At 65.5% G+C, this 15,324-nt stretch overlaps 1 protein-coding gene across 1 annotated transcript in view; it reads right to left on the bottom strand.

Moving 5' to 3' along the window:
- DLG4 (discs large MAGUK scaffold protein 4) overlaps positions 1-15,324 on the bottom strand; it is a 31,564-nt gene that overhangs the window by 8,210 nt on the left and 8,030 nt on the right. Inside the window, exons 2-10 of the mRNA XM_044417174.1 lie at positions 6,625-6,678; positions 6,335-6,385; positions 6,069-6,193; positions 5,434-5,603; positions 4,789-4,925; positions 2,593-2,737; positions 1,084-1,222; positions 791-947; positions 597-699 (exon numbers count right to left, since the gene is read on the bottom strand). Coding sequence (XP_044273109.1) covers positions 597-699; positions 791-947; positions 1,084-1,222; positions 2,593-2,737; positions 4,789-4,925; positions 5,434-5,603; positions 6,069-6,193; positions 6,335-6,385; positions 6,625-6,678 — 1,081 coding nt within the window. The remainder of the gene's footprint in view (positions 1-596; positions 700-790; positions 948-1,083; positions 1,223-2,592; positions 2,738-4,788; positions 4,926-5,433; positions 5,604-6,068; positions 6,194-6,334; positions 6,386-6,624; positions 6,679-15,324) is intronic.

Here is a 15,324-nt window from a genome sequence, read left to right as displayed (position 1 = left end):
GCCTGACCCCCCTCAAAGTTCTCCTTTCATCGAAATCAAAGTCCAGACCAGAATGTTAAAAGCGGGACAGAAAATCTAAAAGCCTTTCATCTGGGCTCAGTCTTTCACCATCCCTCGGGGGCCACGGCCTCCTTCCCTCATGCCTCCCCCCAGCCCACGAACAGCCTCCCCGCCGCTCACCCACCACCACGGCCCCCCGTCCGCCCAGCCGAGGCCCCCTCCCTCTCCGGGCGTTCTGCACGCCCAGTCGGCCATCCACCCCACGGAAGCCTTTCCATCCAGCAGACCGAGCAACGGCGTGGAACACCACATGGCCACAAGGCCCTTTCTCGGGGGCCCCGGCCTGCGAAGGGAGCCCCCCCTTCAGAGCAGCCCCCCGCTTCCCGGCGGTCCCACTGGCCCACAAAGCGAGTGCCTCGGTGGTCCCAGAGGCAAGCTGGCTTGAAAGAGGTCCCCGGGGAACATGCGGGGCAGGGACGGGGGGAGGCGCGGCACCCTCCCCAGGCGCCCCACGCGCCCCGAAGGAGCAGACGGAAGCAGGGCCTCCGCCTTCCGGCTGTGCACAGGGACGCCGAGGCCGGCCTGCTGGAACGCACCGTCGGGCTTGTACTGAGCGATGATGGTGACCGTCTGCCCGGCGTTTTTCAGGGCGATGGCCGCCTGCTCGTGCGTCGCGTTTCGGAGGTCCACGCCGTTGACCTGCAGAGATGGTGGGCGAGGCGGCGTCACGCGGGCGGTGCGGCAGCGCCCCCGCGCATCGCTGGCGCGGCACGGAGGAGGCCGGCCTTACCGTGAGAATCTGGTCCCCTTTCCGGAGCTCCCCGCTGAGGTCGGCCGGGCCCCCGGCCAGGATGAAGGAGATGAAAATGCCCTCGCCGTCCTCGCCGCCCACGATGTTGAAGCCCAGCCCCGTCGAGCCGCGGTGGATGACGATTCGGCGCGGTTCCCTGCGGGGACACGGGGTGAGGAGGGGCGCGCCCGGGGCCGGGACACCCCCTGTGCCAGAGCAGGAGCCACGCCGAGCCAGAAGGCATGGGGGCAGGGCAGGGGGGGGGGACGACGGCGGGGTCCACCAGGACCTACCTGGGTATGTCCTCCTCGCCCAGCAGCTCCTTCGGGATGGGGGAGTACCTCTGAGGCGAGGTGGGGGTCATGGCTTGTGGGTAGTCTGTGCCCAGGTAACTCTGGTGGCCGATCTCGTTGTCCAGGTGCTGGGAGTAAGCTGCGGGGGAACAGATGGGAAAGCACTTACGGGGACGATGAAAGGGCCGAACCCGCCGGGCATGGAGCCGGCCTCTCAAGGCAAGGCGGCAAGCGGCCGGATGATGGGAGGTGCATTCCCACCAAAACTGTCCTGCTAGTTCAGCATGGTGTGCACAGACCAGCAGCCACAGCTCTCCTGGGGTTTCGGGCACGGGTTCCACTCAAAGGGCCGTGGTGAAGAGGAGGGCCGGGGTCACTTCTCGGTCACCCCGGAGCGCAGGACGGAGAATAACGCTGGTGGGAAGCCCGGCTCAGGCTGGACGTCAGGAAGAACCTCCAAGGAGCAGCGATGGAGCCCCCAGACCAGGGGGGTGGGGGCTCTCCCACCACGGAGGCATTCACAGGACCGCCGGGCAGCCCTCCGAAAGGAACGCTTTTATTCGTGGTCCCGCACGGAGCACGAGCCGGACTCGGCGGTCTCGCAGCCCCCCCTGCCTCATTCTTTTAGGATTCTCTGATTCTCACGGCTGCCATGGGGTGGACCCTCAGTCCTTGGCGTGCCAAACCAGGACCCGCAGAACCAGTGTGGCGTCGTGGTTAAGAGCAGGGGACTGGGACTCAGGCGATCTGGGCTCTAGTCCCCGCTCAGCCATGGAGCCCACTGGGTGACTTTGGGCCAGTCACAGACTCTCAGCCCAGCCTACCTCGCAGGGTTGTTGTTGGGGGGATAAGATGGAGGAGGAGAATGATGTAAGCTGCCTTGAGCCCTTTGTAGGAAAAAGGCAGGATATAAATTGAAAAAATAAATAAATAAAGAGCTGCGGCTGCTGCAGAGGGGTTGCAAAGAACCACGTGAACGGCAGTTGTGCTCCAGCATTATGCGCTGGAGAGGAACTGCCTCCGCCTTGGGTTTCCCAGAGCCGGGCGGGCGAGGAGCTCAAGGACAGGACGTCTTGGAGAGTGTGCCGCCAGAGGGCTGCCAGCTGGAAAGGACCCAACGGCGGGCAGCAGGAGGGAAGTGAGTCACCGGAGGACGACCGATTGCGCTGCGCAGCCTCGACTGGCCGCTGCCAACCCGCCGCCCTCGCGATGTGCCGGAGTACAAACCACAGACCCTGGCTGGGGGATGCTGGGAGTTGTAGTCTGACTGCTCTAGGGGGCAGATGGCTGGGGCAGATGGCTGCCCAACCGTGTCCCGAGGCAACACGTAAAGATGCAGCAATAAAAGCACAGTCTTGGCGGGAAGGTAAACATTCACAGCTTCGGAAGCAGATGGGGCCCTGTCTCCTCGCCCCTGCCCCCCCCCCCAGCAAGATCGAGCATGGCCGGGGCGCGCGCGATGGCTCTGCCCCGGGGCTGCTGCAGCACCAGGGCCGGGGCCACACTCACACGACGTGAGGTCCGGCGGGGCGTACGAGTCGTTCAGGTACACGTTGGTGGGCTTGGCCACCTTCAGGTAGACGATGTCGTACGTGTTCTTCAGGGCAGCCACCGCGTCTTCGTGCATGACGTCCTCCAGGCTCACGTTGTTCACCTGGCGAGGGGGGACAGGGGAGACGGCGCCCGTCAGCCCCCATTCGGAGGGCGGCGGTTGTCGGGGGGGGCGCCTCGTGCCCCCAAAGCCCCTGCGGGTGGGAAACACAGGCCAGAGGGGCCGACCCGATCCACGGTCCGGCCCACCCAGCAGGCCGGTGCCCTGCCCCCAGAGCGATGAAGACCCGGGTCTTTGCTCATCCCGCCCCCCCGTGGCCCTCGCAGGGATCTGACCCAGGTCAAGGGTGGCGTGGCCCGTGGGCCGCCACGGAAACACTCTTCCCCCTGGGGGCTGCAGGAACGGCTGACGGGCTTGCACAAAGCGGCCCTGCCAGGAAACGCCCGAGCCACCACGGCACGCAGAGGCTTCCTCGCGAGTAGGCACGCGCAGGGCCGCAGCAGAGGCGCTTGTCCACACCAGACATCCGGGAGGATGCCCGGTCCATTGTGCTGGTTTGATGCGGACCGGATGCAGCCCGGGTTCAGCCCAGGGCTTTCTCAGTTGCTGCTGCGATGTCTTCTCTCCGTGTTGGTTTCAGCCTTCCCAAAGCTGGAGCCCCCCGGACGTGCTGGACGGCCACTCCGCCCCACTGGCCGAGCACGAGGAGCACTGCTGCAGTCCAGTGGCTCTGGAGGGCACCCGTTTGGGAGGGCTGGCCTGCCACGGAAGGACAAGAGCCCACCGTGGCCACGGCACCTTCTCCGTGGCTGCAAGGCTGCTGCTCAGATTCACCGCTTCCTCCGGCCTCAGACCTGGGACCCGAACCATCCCTGGGCGCAGCTTGGGGACGGTGTGACCCCTTGCTTGGCCCTAGAGGAAGCACGGGCCTCTTAGCGCTTTGCTCGCAGCTCAGACCCCACGATCCGGGCAAATTCTGCCCTGCCTCCCAGTGCCGTAATCGGCCACATGCGGAAGACACCTGGAACTTCCATGCTGAGCTCGCCTTCCCCCAAAATCAAGGAAGGGAAGGGCTGCTGTACCTCTAGTTTAAGTGGGGTATCCTAGAGTTTAGGATCCGGCACGGGGGTGAATGCCTTTCAGCCTGAGAACAGATTTCCATTGGTTCTGACCCAGCAGGTCCGATGTTTTTGATGACTGATGTTGTTTTTAGATTTTCTTTGTTTTAGGGTTATAATTTTGAATAAAACTTATCATAAAAAAAGAAAAAAATCCATTTTTGCGACGCTCTTTGGAACATGTTTTAGCGTGGAGCAGGGGACACAGCTAAAGATGGGGGAGCCAAAACGCAAAGGATATTGGCCTAACTAAAATGGTCTTGCCAGCAGTGATGAAGCCTTTGGACCGGCATCTTGACTTTTCAGAGCGGGAAAAAGTGTGCATAAGTCACCAAGAAGGCAGAAAATCAGCCAGAGGGAAGGGGCCGCTGACCGCTCGAGATTAGCCCAGAGGCTATGGTGGATCGGGCCCTTCACTCTGATGGGTGGAGGGGACTGGGTATATATGGAGTTAAGGTATTTGGGAAGTGCAAAACGGGGCAGACCAGCAGGAACCCAACGGCACGGTGGAACAAGCGCCAGCGCAGCTGAGGGACTGGGAGTGCTGGGTTCGAATCTCCACTCAGTCATGTTACTCACTGGGAGACTCTGAGCCAATCATGGCCTCTCAGCCCAGCCTCCCTCACAGGGTTGTTGTGGGGAGGGTAAAACGGAGAGGGAGAGCATAGTCCAAGCCATCTTGGGTTCTTTTTAAAAGGAAGTGAGACAGGTGTGAATGTGATTGTTGGTGGCTGAAAGGAGCCCCCCTCCCCATCCCAAATTCCAGGGCACCATGCGCAAAGCACCCGCGAAGCCACACCTGGGGGTTGTGCATGCAGGAACCTTTCAACTGAATGGCTGGGGCCATTCAAAGGATTGTGCCATTGCAAGGATTTTCCACAGGTTCCCAGATCTCCTTGTTCCAGAGATTCGCTTTGCACTGCTGCATATGCGCATTGGGATTATAGGCCAGCCGCCTGCGGTGCAGCGCACTGGCGAGGCCACCCCGCGCATGCCGGCCCGCCATGCCAGAGGAGGCGCAGGGCCCGGCCTCACCGCCAGGATCTTGTCCCCGATCTGCAGGCGCCCGTCCTTGTGGGCCGCCCCGCCCTCGATGATCTTGGTGACGTAGATGCTGTTGTCCCCGGGGATGTGTTGGTTCCCGACGCCACCCGCGATGCTGAAGCCGAGACCTGTGGGTGGGGAGGGAGGGAGGGAGGGCCGAAGGTGAGCGAGCCTGGCACTTCTGACATGGCCAGAGGCTCCCTGTGGATCGTTAAGCAGGGCAGTTTCTCCGCAGTAGCAGGCAGCTGGCCTTGCCTTCGGGCTCTTCCTAGGAAGGTATGAATGCAAGAACAGCCTAGGCTGGGTCAGGGGAAGAGCCCAGTGCCCTGTCTCCAACGGAGGACAGCCAAAGCGAGAGCTCTCTCTCGCACTGATGTGGCCTTTCGTGGGAGGCGCAGTGGGGCCACGTGACCCGTGGGATGTGCTTCCTCTAGGAAGGCAGTTCTCTCCCGAGAGCCCTTCCTGAGCCCAGACCCCTCCAGGAGTGCAGCCAGGGGGGCTGATGGGAGCTGCAGTCCTGCACCTCGAGAGCTTGCCACCTGGGGAGGCCCGAGTTTGAGGGTGCCTGCCGGGGAGAAGGGCGCCCGTGGGGCAGAGGCGGCCTCCGGGCCCCGAGCGGGGCTGCTGGGACCTCACCTTTGGGGCCCTTGATCAGCTTGATCTCCATCACTTTCTCAGCCAGGGGCTTCCTGCGCATGACGTACAGGCGCACGATGGAGCCGGCCTCCTTCAGCGCCTCGACCGCCGTGCTGTGCGTGACCTCCCGCACGTCCACGTCGTTCACGAAGAGGATGCTGTCGTTCACCCTGCACCAGGCACAGGGCCGAAGGGGGCCGTCAGCATGGGGGGGGCACCGACCCCCAACCCGGGGCCCGAGGGGAGGCTGGCGCAGCCTGGGGGCTCGGGCAATGCCAGGTGGGGCAGCGACCTTGCCAGGGGGAAAGACGGGGAGGGGGCGGCCGCTGGCACCCAGAGCACATGCCACGAAGGCGCTGCCCCCACCCGGCGGCCCCAGGACCCACCTTTCCTCCAGCACTGCTGCCGCCGGGGCAGGGGGCGCCTCGTCCTGGAATGGGGGCCCTCGTGGTCTTTTGGCCACCTCCCCCCCGGCTCCCCAAAGCTTCTCCTGGGCAGAATCTTCCCTGGGGCCAGTGGGTCCTGCAGCCCAAGGGGGCGCTGGCCCAGAGAAGCCACCCCCGGACTCCCATGCCAGGAAAACGGCGCTCGGGGCAGCGGCTGGGACCCCCCCCACACACACACCCAGCCTTTACCGTAGCCGGCCGTCTTGCGCAGCGGCTCCCCCGGGGATGATCTTGGTGATGAAGATGCTGGGGTCGTCCCCCACGTGGGGGTTGTCGGTGCCGCCGGCGATGCTGAACCCCAAACCAGAGTTGCCCTGCAAGAGAGCGCCAGCCCGCCCGCCCGCCCGAGGTTAATCGGAGCTCGCACCCAAACCCAGACCCCGCTTCTCCGCCCCGCCTGGACGGCATGAATTCACCACCTCCACCGCCCCGCCGGCTCCCACGCCAGGAATTACCCGTTCCAAAGTTATCTCTTCGTACTCCATTTCACCTTCTGTTCCATTTACCTGCGGGGGAGAGGGGTGGAGTTGGGTTATGCCCGGCTCCTGAAGACCGGAGGAAAATGAGGAATATTTCTGCAAGACGTTTAGGATTGCTAAAAGGCGGAGCAACTGAGCAGCGGGACTCAGGAATGCGGGGTGGCCGCTGGAGAAGGACGAGCCGAGCAGGAGGGAAAGCTCGAGGTGCCACGGAGGGTGTGGGGGGGGACGGACAAGGGGACGGACGCATGCCGCTCATTACTCACATAAGCTGGTGCTTCTAAGGTGTCGGTGTTCACAATTACGGGTGGGGAATTGGCCTAGGGAGAGCAACAGAGAGAGAGAAAGGAAATGATATGGTTAAAGGAGCCTGAAGGGGATGCAAAGCCAGCAAAGACAGGCCCGGGGGGGGGGGGGGTCTCCAGACCCGGAAGCCATCTTTCCCCTGGGGAGCCCCACAGGCAAAGGTCGCCCGGAGACGGCTCTGCATGGACTCGGCCCCACATCCAGAAGGCAGCAGCCCCGGACAGCGGTGGGAGGGCTGTCAAAAGATGCTCACTCGGGGTGGGAGGCAGCAACGGCTTGGGCCACCCGGCCACCCACCGAGGGGGCCGATGGGCATTGCAGTCCAGCACCTGCTAGGGCTGGGGGGCCTGGGCCAGAGGAACCCGCGGCAGCACGGAGGAACCGGCCACCCTTCCAGAGGGAGGGTCAAGGCAAGACGGAGCTTCCAGAATGTTTTCGCCCTGTCCTCACACAAAGCCGGCAGCCCCCACCCCAAAAGGCAGGCAGCCCCCCTTCACCCCAGCGTGTCACGTGCGCCCCCACCCACTCGGCAAAATAAAGGCGTCCTTCATGGCTCTCGCGCGCCCCAGCCGTGAGCAAGCCCGGGGGGCAGCTGGCGGGTGGTCCTGCAGGCACAGGGCTAGCGGAGGGGCCGGGACGGAGGGCGCAGCAAAGGGGGCCAAGTCGCCCGCCCTGGTACCCGCCGGCGCCATGGGAGGGCCGTGCCCTGGATTCGGGGAGGGGGTAAGCACGGCCCCTCGCCCCGGCAGCACGACCGGCTCCCCCCTGCGCTCTCGCTCTCCTCCAGAAGAATTGGTCCCCCACCGCCGCTGCCCGCCGAGAACGGCCGCCATGGCAACGCCATGGCAACAGCATCTGCATCAGGGGGAGGAGGTTACTGTGGCAACGGGGTGTCGCCGGGCGGGCTTCAGGATGCGCCGCGGTGGCTGCAGCCGCCCCACCTTTGTGCCGGCAGTGAGACAAGCTTATTCGGGGGGGGGGGGATTTGGGCACGAGGGTTTGGAGCTGCAGCACCCTGTTGCCCCCGAGAGGAAGAATAAACCCACAGCGTGGGGCAAAGAGAAGCCAATGGGGCAGATGGGAGAGGGCACCCACACAACCTGGCGCTCCCCTGATGTGTTGGACCTCAGCTCCCAGCATCCCCAGTCCAACAGGTCTCCATTTACAGAACCCCACCGCAGAAAGAGGAAGGTGAGGGGAATCCCAAAGGCAAGCTCCAGACACTGCCCGTCTTTCTTAACTCTAGAAATGGAAAAGGATCTGCGAGATCCTTCGCCACCATTTCACGATTTTGCAGGTCTGGGGAGGGCTTCAGGGCGGTGCTGGCAGCTGCACGACTAAGAAACCAAGAATGAGAGGCAGGATCAGACCTCACCTCCCTTTAGTCTAGCGTCTGGCTTCCCAACACATCCAGTCAGCCATGCTCGGAAAGCCATAAGGACTAGAAACTTACTTGAAAAACAAAACCCACCATCTTGAGGTTCTGAGCTTTGAGCAAGTGATTCGAGCATCTAAGGGCAGGCTCAGACTGAAGGCCCACTGCATGGCATGCTGGGAGTTGTAGGCCTTTTCTCTGTTGAAACCTGCACAGCACTGTGCCCAAAGGGCCGGGAAAACAGCCCACAGCCGCGAGGAAATTATACAGGTTTTAATGGTGCCCCGCACAGGCGCTTTACGGCCAGCACACGTGTGTGCGTGTGTGTGAGCGTGTGCTGGGGTGGCAGTGGTGGGGGAGGGGCGCTAATGAATTTCCTCGGCTTCGTTACTGTGCCAGGAATATTTCCACGGCGTTTTACTGCGCTCGGCTGTCACCTTGCTAGCGATGTGCGTAACAAATCACATAAAAGCAAGGGAAGTCCCCGGACCCCAAACGCTTTCTGGCAACGGGGTGCTTTGGGGCTTTCGGATGCTCTTGGCCCCCCGCGAGCCCCCCCGCTCCCCAAACCTGAAATGCCAATGCCGGGTGGGCAGTGCAGGTGTGAGGGGGCAGCTCTTCGTACCGCAAGGCCCGCTGCCCCCCACCGGGAGGGGCCGGGACCCCGTCCGCCAGCCCGAGACCCCCTCGCTGGCGCATCCTGCCCCTCGCGCGGCTCAGCCGGGCTCCCTGGCACCTCTCGGTGTCGGCTGCCGCATCTTCCTGCTGCACTGTTCAGGCGGCCGGGGGGAAGTGCCTGGGGGTGCCCCCCTGCCAGCCCGGACCCTTTCCAGCACCCCAAAACAAGCGAGACGCACTTCAGCTGGGCCTCCCAGCAAAGGACGAGCATCGGGCCCTGGAGGGGGTGGGGGGGCAGAACCCAGGAGCTCAGCCCCTACCCCCCCCCAGCCTAGACGGAACTTCCTTCCTCCCTTGCCCAGTTCAGCCTTGTATTGCCCAATTCAGCCTTTCCCTTCGTGGCCTCGTCAGATGCGAGCACCCCCATCATCCCCAGTGGGTGGGGGAGGCAGCCAGACTGGGTGAGCCCGGACTGGCTGCGACCCCTCCCGCCGAGCCCCCAGGAGTCCTGGCTGCCCATCCACCCACAGCCTGAGTACGCACCAGCCCCACACCCTGCCCAGGGATGGGGCCCTGGTCTCCGTCCCCCTCCACACCCCACACCAATCCTGACCCCTTCCGGGGCTCCGCAAAGCCCCCGGACCTCTGGGCCCTGCCTCTTCCCGTTGCAGATGAGAAGTCAATGATCTCCATCCACCGAAAAGAGATTTTTTCCAAAGCTCTGAGAGTAGGACAAGGTGCATGGGAGGGAAGGGGGGGCAGCGGCAGCCCCCCAACTGCTCCCCAGCATGGGGGCCCAGGGGAAGTGGGCTGGCAGCTGTGTGTGGGCGGCCGCAGGCGGAACGTGCGGGAGCGTGTTTGCGGTGGGGCAGGCGGGAGCAGCACGGGACAGTCCCTGCACATGCGGCCGCCTGGGGGCCTGCGTGGTGCCGTGCGCGCGCGGGAGAGGGCGGGCCGGCTGACGGGGGGCGCCGTGGACGGTCGGGATCTCGGCACCCACCGGCGTGGGCTGCGCAAGAGAGACGGGCTGGATGGACTGCAACCCCCAGCATCCCCGGGCAGCGGTGCTCCAACTGCGGTCTCACCCACCTGGAGGACGGCCCATTGCGGAAGCCTTTGCACGCGCACCCGTGTGCTTACGTCGCAAACGGCCAGCATCCCCTCTGTGTGTAACATTCTGAGCGAGTTCGATTACTAAACTTCCAAAGAAAAGCCGAACATGTTCCTGTATCTCAAAAGCCAAATGCAATTCCCCAGCCAACCTGTCCAAAGCGGAATCCGAGGCGGAGATCAGGACTCATTTATCTCAGGAACCTCGGCATTTTGTTTCCTTAAGGAAGTCAAAGAAGAGAACAAGTTCCTAGTCCCTAAGGCGGCCAATCTTTTGTCAAATCCTGCAAGCCGGGCTTTGGGACTGAGCGGGAGTCCCGGGGCCTCCCGCAAGGCACCTTGCTCTGTCCCACTATGAGTGGTAACGCGAGTGCAAATGTGTCGGTGAACGACCCCCCCCACCCACGGGCAAACCGCGTCACAGGGACCGACAAGGTGCAGCCACAGGTGCTGCACCGAACGGACACAACACCGGGCTGCCCCTCCACAAAGGTGGCCCTGACACGAAAGATGGCAGCCCCCCAAAGCCCTGTGCACAGCCGGTGCGCCGGCACGCAGCCCCCACTCCAAAGCTCCAGCTGCTGGGTCGGCGTGGCCTAGAATTTCCTGCAGCAAGCTTAATTGCTCCGAAAAGCAATTTCTCCCAAAGGGGTGTGTGTGTGTGTGTGCTGCGTGTGTGTGCTGGGGGGGGGGGAGCCTGCTTTCAACAGAAAATTAGAACACCAAGGAAAGGTCAGGATAGCACACAGCTCCCCGCCATGCTAAGTTTCTGAGAACGGGGATCTTTTTCTTACATGGAGGAGTGAAAGACCTTCTAACAGGCAGGCAGGAAGGCGGCCAGGTCACTGAGGACTAGAGCATTCGGGACAAGCCTTTCCACAGCCGGCGGGGAGGGCACCGCAGTGCCGTGCCCACAGGTTCCCTCACACACGCACCGTGAGGGAGGCGAGGAGGAAAGCCGCGCACCGCTAGCTGACCCCAAACCTCAACTGCCCCCCAGTCTCTGGAGTCCTCAAGGGCAGAGAAAGCCCCAGCCAGGAGTCCTCTCCCTCATCGGTGTGCATCCATTAGGGGGCGGGGAGTTCTGAGCCCAGAGTGGGGAATGCACTCCGCACATGCTCAGAAATACCACTGCCATTTCCAGGAGTGTGCCTCTGAACATCAGGGGTCGGATGGTGAATGCGGGGTGTCACAGGGGTGTGGAGAGCTGGGGGCCCCCGCCTTCAGGACCCCCCTCCCCCTTTTGGGATGGGCTGTGCGGCAGCTCAGAGAAGACAGCCCAGGGTTCCCCGGCCCCTCACAGGACCCCCCCCCAGCCTGTTTTGAACAGGCGCTGCACATGGAACCCACTTTCCCTAGACGAGAACAGTGGGGGGGGGGGAGCAGAGCGTGCCAGCTGAGGCCGGGCATGAATTATTTACAGCTGCTAATGAGGCTGCCTCGTTGCGCTCCAACGACATGACAAGTTTCATTTCATATCTATCCACACATGCATGCGCACCCGCCCAGGGCCCCCCCCCCCCCCCCGTTTCACTGCAGCATCAAGCGATCTGCATAAAACACCCTTCCACCCTGCCCTGCTCCAGATGTATGGGGCTCCCAACTCCCAGCAGCCCCAGCCAGCACAGGAATGGCGGAGTTGTGGTCCTAAAAGGCTGGTGGAAACCGGGTGCCCCTCCCCGAGGCTGCTGCATGGGGAGGGGGCTCTTCTTTATGTTGAGCCCCGGCTCAGGAGAGGCTCCATTTCAGCCCCCAAGGGGTGAACTGCTATCAGTAGCCCCTTCCACCCAGGCGTGGGCTACACCGAAGGATCTAGTCCTCATGAGGCTGCATTTATTTGGTTCACATCTCTCCTTCAAGGTTAACTTGTGTCGGGGCTACAGCTAAGATGGAAGATAATGCTGTTTTCCGCCACATCTTTCCTCCTCCTCGTCTTAAAAACTATTTCACGGTCCGGGGGCAGCACTCAGCACACCCGCTGGAAGTGCGCGTTTTCTGCAGTGCCGCGGCACTCGCTCCCGGACGGTGTGCTTCGCTCTGGGGCACCAGAGGCAGGCCCTGCTGTCGTTCCACGGCTGTGGCAGCGCCGTGATTTAAGCGAGCGTGAAAGGCAGGACGGCACGCAGAGGAAGCACTCTCCCTTCCCGTCCGGGCCGGTGCACCGTGCCGGCTTTTATTGCGCTCACACTGCAGGACTAGGAGAGCGGCTGCGAGGCGGGAGACGGCCATGGGGCGCAGGGGTCCAGAGGCCTTGCCACCCACGGATGCCCAAGGCTGTTGCTGGGCGGAGAGCAGCAACCTAGGCGCAAGCCGGCTGTCCCCTGAGGCCCACGGCGGGCAGCAAGCCCGGCTCCAATCCCGCCTCACATCCACATAAGAACCCTGCGAGGTCAGCTTAGGCTGGGAGGAAGGGGGGAAGCGACTGGCCAGGCCAGCAGCCTCAGCTTCCCGGCTGAGCAGCAGCTGCAGCTGCACATGGGCTCTGGTCGAGCACGGCATCCCCTTCCCCCCAACCCGGCACCCTCCAGATGGGTTGGACTACAAGCCCCATCATCCCACCCACCAACTTCCCCTCTGAGGCAGTGTGGCAGTTATATAGCTGGAGGGGAGGGCCTGTTCATCATGGCGCTTGCGAAGTAACATCGGAGAAGCGCACGTGCAGCTTCACGGCAGAGCCCCCCCCCCCCCCCGCGCTTCTCCCTGAACCCGCAAAGGGGAGGGTGGGCCCCAGCCCGCGGGGGGGGGGGGGTGACCCCCCCCCCCGCTCCAGGGCCCTGGGTGAGATCCCTGCACAAGGCACAAATGCTGGGGGGGGCCTTCCCCACGGTAGGAAAACCTCGCTCAAGACGGCGGGGCGCCAAGTGCCGCGCAGAAGGCGCTGGGGGAGGAAAGGCCGGCCGGGCCATTTCCAGGGGGGCCGTGCGCCCCGGCCACTGCCCCCCCCCGGCCCCCGCCAGGCAATGCAGCAACTCCTCGGAGCAGTGCCAAGGCGAGCGAGCGGGCCTCTCATCTCCCAAATGGCCCCTCGCTCTGGCCGTGCCAGTGGGGGCCGGCCGGGGGCAAGCGGCCGGAGTGAGACCACCGAGGCCTCTGCACCAGCCACCGAAGCCGGCTGTGGGGGGGGGGGGGGGGCAGGACCACCGGGGGGGGGGCGGCCACTACGCAGACGCTCTCCATTCCATGTGCGAGGCATGTGGGGGGCCGAGGTGCGGTGGGGAAGGTTCCAGCCGGCCGCGCAGCCCAGACCGGGGGAGCCGGGGGCCCTCGCGGGGGCCCCGCACACTGACGCTCCTGCGCCTTTTCTCCACTGCCGCATTAAAGGCCCGGGAAAGGGGGGGCCCCTCCACTCTCGCCCCCCCCCGAACAGGGGAAGGGACGCTCGAAGAACCCGCAGGGCTCCCCCACTCTCCCATTCATAACTTGGAACATGCACGGCATAAACACTGACGCCCATCTGCCTGCGAGGCTGACGCACTTCTCCCCCCCCCCACACGCCATGCAGCGCTGCCTCCGCTCATTCACACGCAGGAATCGGGGCGCCGGCCCACCGGCGTTCAGGCGAACGGGGGCTCCCCTGCCCCATTCCGCCCTAGAGATGGCTCGGAATGGAGGGGGGCTTTGGAGCGGCCCTGCAGAGTCCTTGCTCCCCCCCCCCCCCCGCAGCCAGAGGACAAGACATCCCTGGCGCCCTGACCCCCAACCTCCACCTGCACCCCAACACCCCAGACTGGAAAATTCTGCTAGAGACAGATGCCAGGTCCTGCCTGGAACAGCTCCTGCACCAGCCCTCCCCCCCGTATTATCTCCCCCCGCCGCCCTGGGCCCCTGCTGACCTCCCACGTGGGACCCCACCCCACGGACAACCTTCCCATCCAGACATGCTGCTGCACCAGGCAGCCCCCTCCTCCGTTTAGCCCCATGCGGGGCTCAGACCCCCAGGAGGAAGACGTGCCCCCCAGCTCTTTCGCCCTGCAGCCTGGGGGTCCCTGCATCCTCTGCTGTGGGGCCAGGCCTTAATACGGCAGCTGTCTATGGGGCAGAGGGAGCGTCTGCCTTGCTGGCAGCACCCCCTGACTCCCCCCAAGTGCCGCTGCCACAACCTGTCTAGCGCCCCAGGCCGCCCCCGGCCCCCTGCGGGGAGCACGGGAGAGCACGCCCCCCGACGGGGCCCGCTCACCCTCGGGAGGACGCGCAGCCCAGGCCGGCCGGGGCCCCCCCGCGCCCCCCGCTCGCGCCCCCCCCCGCCGCCCTACCGTGGGCAGGTGCCGCTGCTTCTTGGCGCGCCGCACGTTGCTGATGAAGCGGCGGCCCATCTTCTTCGCGTACCACACGGACACGAGCATGGCGGCCGCGGGCGGGGGGCGCCGTGTGGGGCGGGGCGGCGGCGGCGGAGGCCCCGCGAGCGGGAGGGAGGGACGGCCGGCCCAGCGCTCCGGAGCGCGGCGCTCTCAGCCCGGGCGCCCGCTCCCCCCGGCAGCTGCCCAGGCTGCTCGCCGGACCACACCGGCGCGGCCCCGTCCCCGGGCCGGCGGGAGGGGAGGGAGGGGGCGGGGCGGCGGGGGCGCTACCCGGCCTTCGTCATCGCGGCCGGGGCGCCCGGCGGCCCCCCGCCCCGCTCCGCCGGTGGAGCGCCGGGCTGCTCGGAGCACGCGGCGCGGAGGCGGCGGCGGCAGTTCCCGGGCTGGGGGGCCCCGGGCGCCCCCGGAAGGGCGACGGAGTCCTCTACGCCCGGACACGTCGGGGCGGGGAAAGGCGAGCGCCCCAGCAAGAGGGGGCGCCGGGAGGGTTGCTGCGTCTGCCCGGCCGCGACTCGCGGCGCCCCGCGCTCCTCCGCAGTGCCTCCCGCCGGCCAGGTCACCGCAGGACGTGGGCGGCTGCGCCCCCGCCCCCGGGAACCGGGGCGGCGCTCCTGAGCCCCCGCGCCCCTCCGGGTGCCCCGCCATCGGCGGACGAGGCGGCAGGCGAGGCGAGGGAGGGGGCTGCTTCCGGTGGGGCCGGGCCGGGCGGCCGGAGCAGGGGTGCCCGGAGGGGAGCGAAAGGGGGCCCGGAGCCTGCTCTCCGGGAAGGGAGGGTGCACCGAGGCAGAAGAGAGCATTCTGGGAGGCAGGACTCCGGGGTCTCTGGCGAGGACGGGGGGGCCTTCTCCAGCCCGGTGCCCTCCGAAAGGGTCGTACTACAGGTCCCCTCCTCCTCCTCCTTAAATCAGTGGGGGGCGTTGCAGTACGGAGTACCTGGAGGCCCCCAGGCTGGGGGAGGGCGGCAGAAGTCTTAGCGGAGGGGCTCCGGGGCCTCGGGGAAGGAAGCGCGTTCCTGCGAGAGGCCGCTCAAGGCTTCCGTTCTCTCGGCCCGGTGCAGCCTGCGCGCCTCGGCCGGACTCGGGGGGCAGAGCCGCGGGCCCGGGCGGGCGGCGGGGGCGGCAGCGCCCGCCTGGCACCTGGACGCCGAGCCAGCTGTGGGGCTGCAGTGGGAGCAGCGGCCGCCAGGCGGCGCCCCTGCCCGCAGCTGCTCGCCGCCGAGCGCCGGGGGAGGGGCGCCGCCGGAGCAGGAACGGCGGCCG

The sequence above is a fragment of the Varanus komodoensis genome, unplaced genomic scaffold (assembly GCF_004798865.1).
Source record: "Varanus komodoensis strain SLA01 unplaced genomic scaffold, ASM479886v1 scaffold87, whole genome shotgun sequence".
Taxonomy (NCBI): domain Eukaryota; kingdom Metazoa; phylum Chordata; class Lepidosauria; order Squamata; family Varanidae; genus Varanus; species Varanus komodoensis.
Note: the sequence above shows the minus strand (reverse complement) of the source record. Positions and strands in the feature narration are given on the sequence as shown.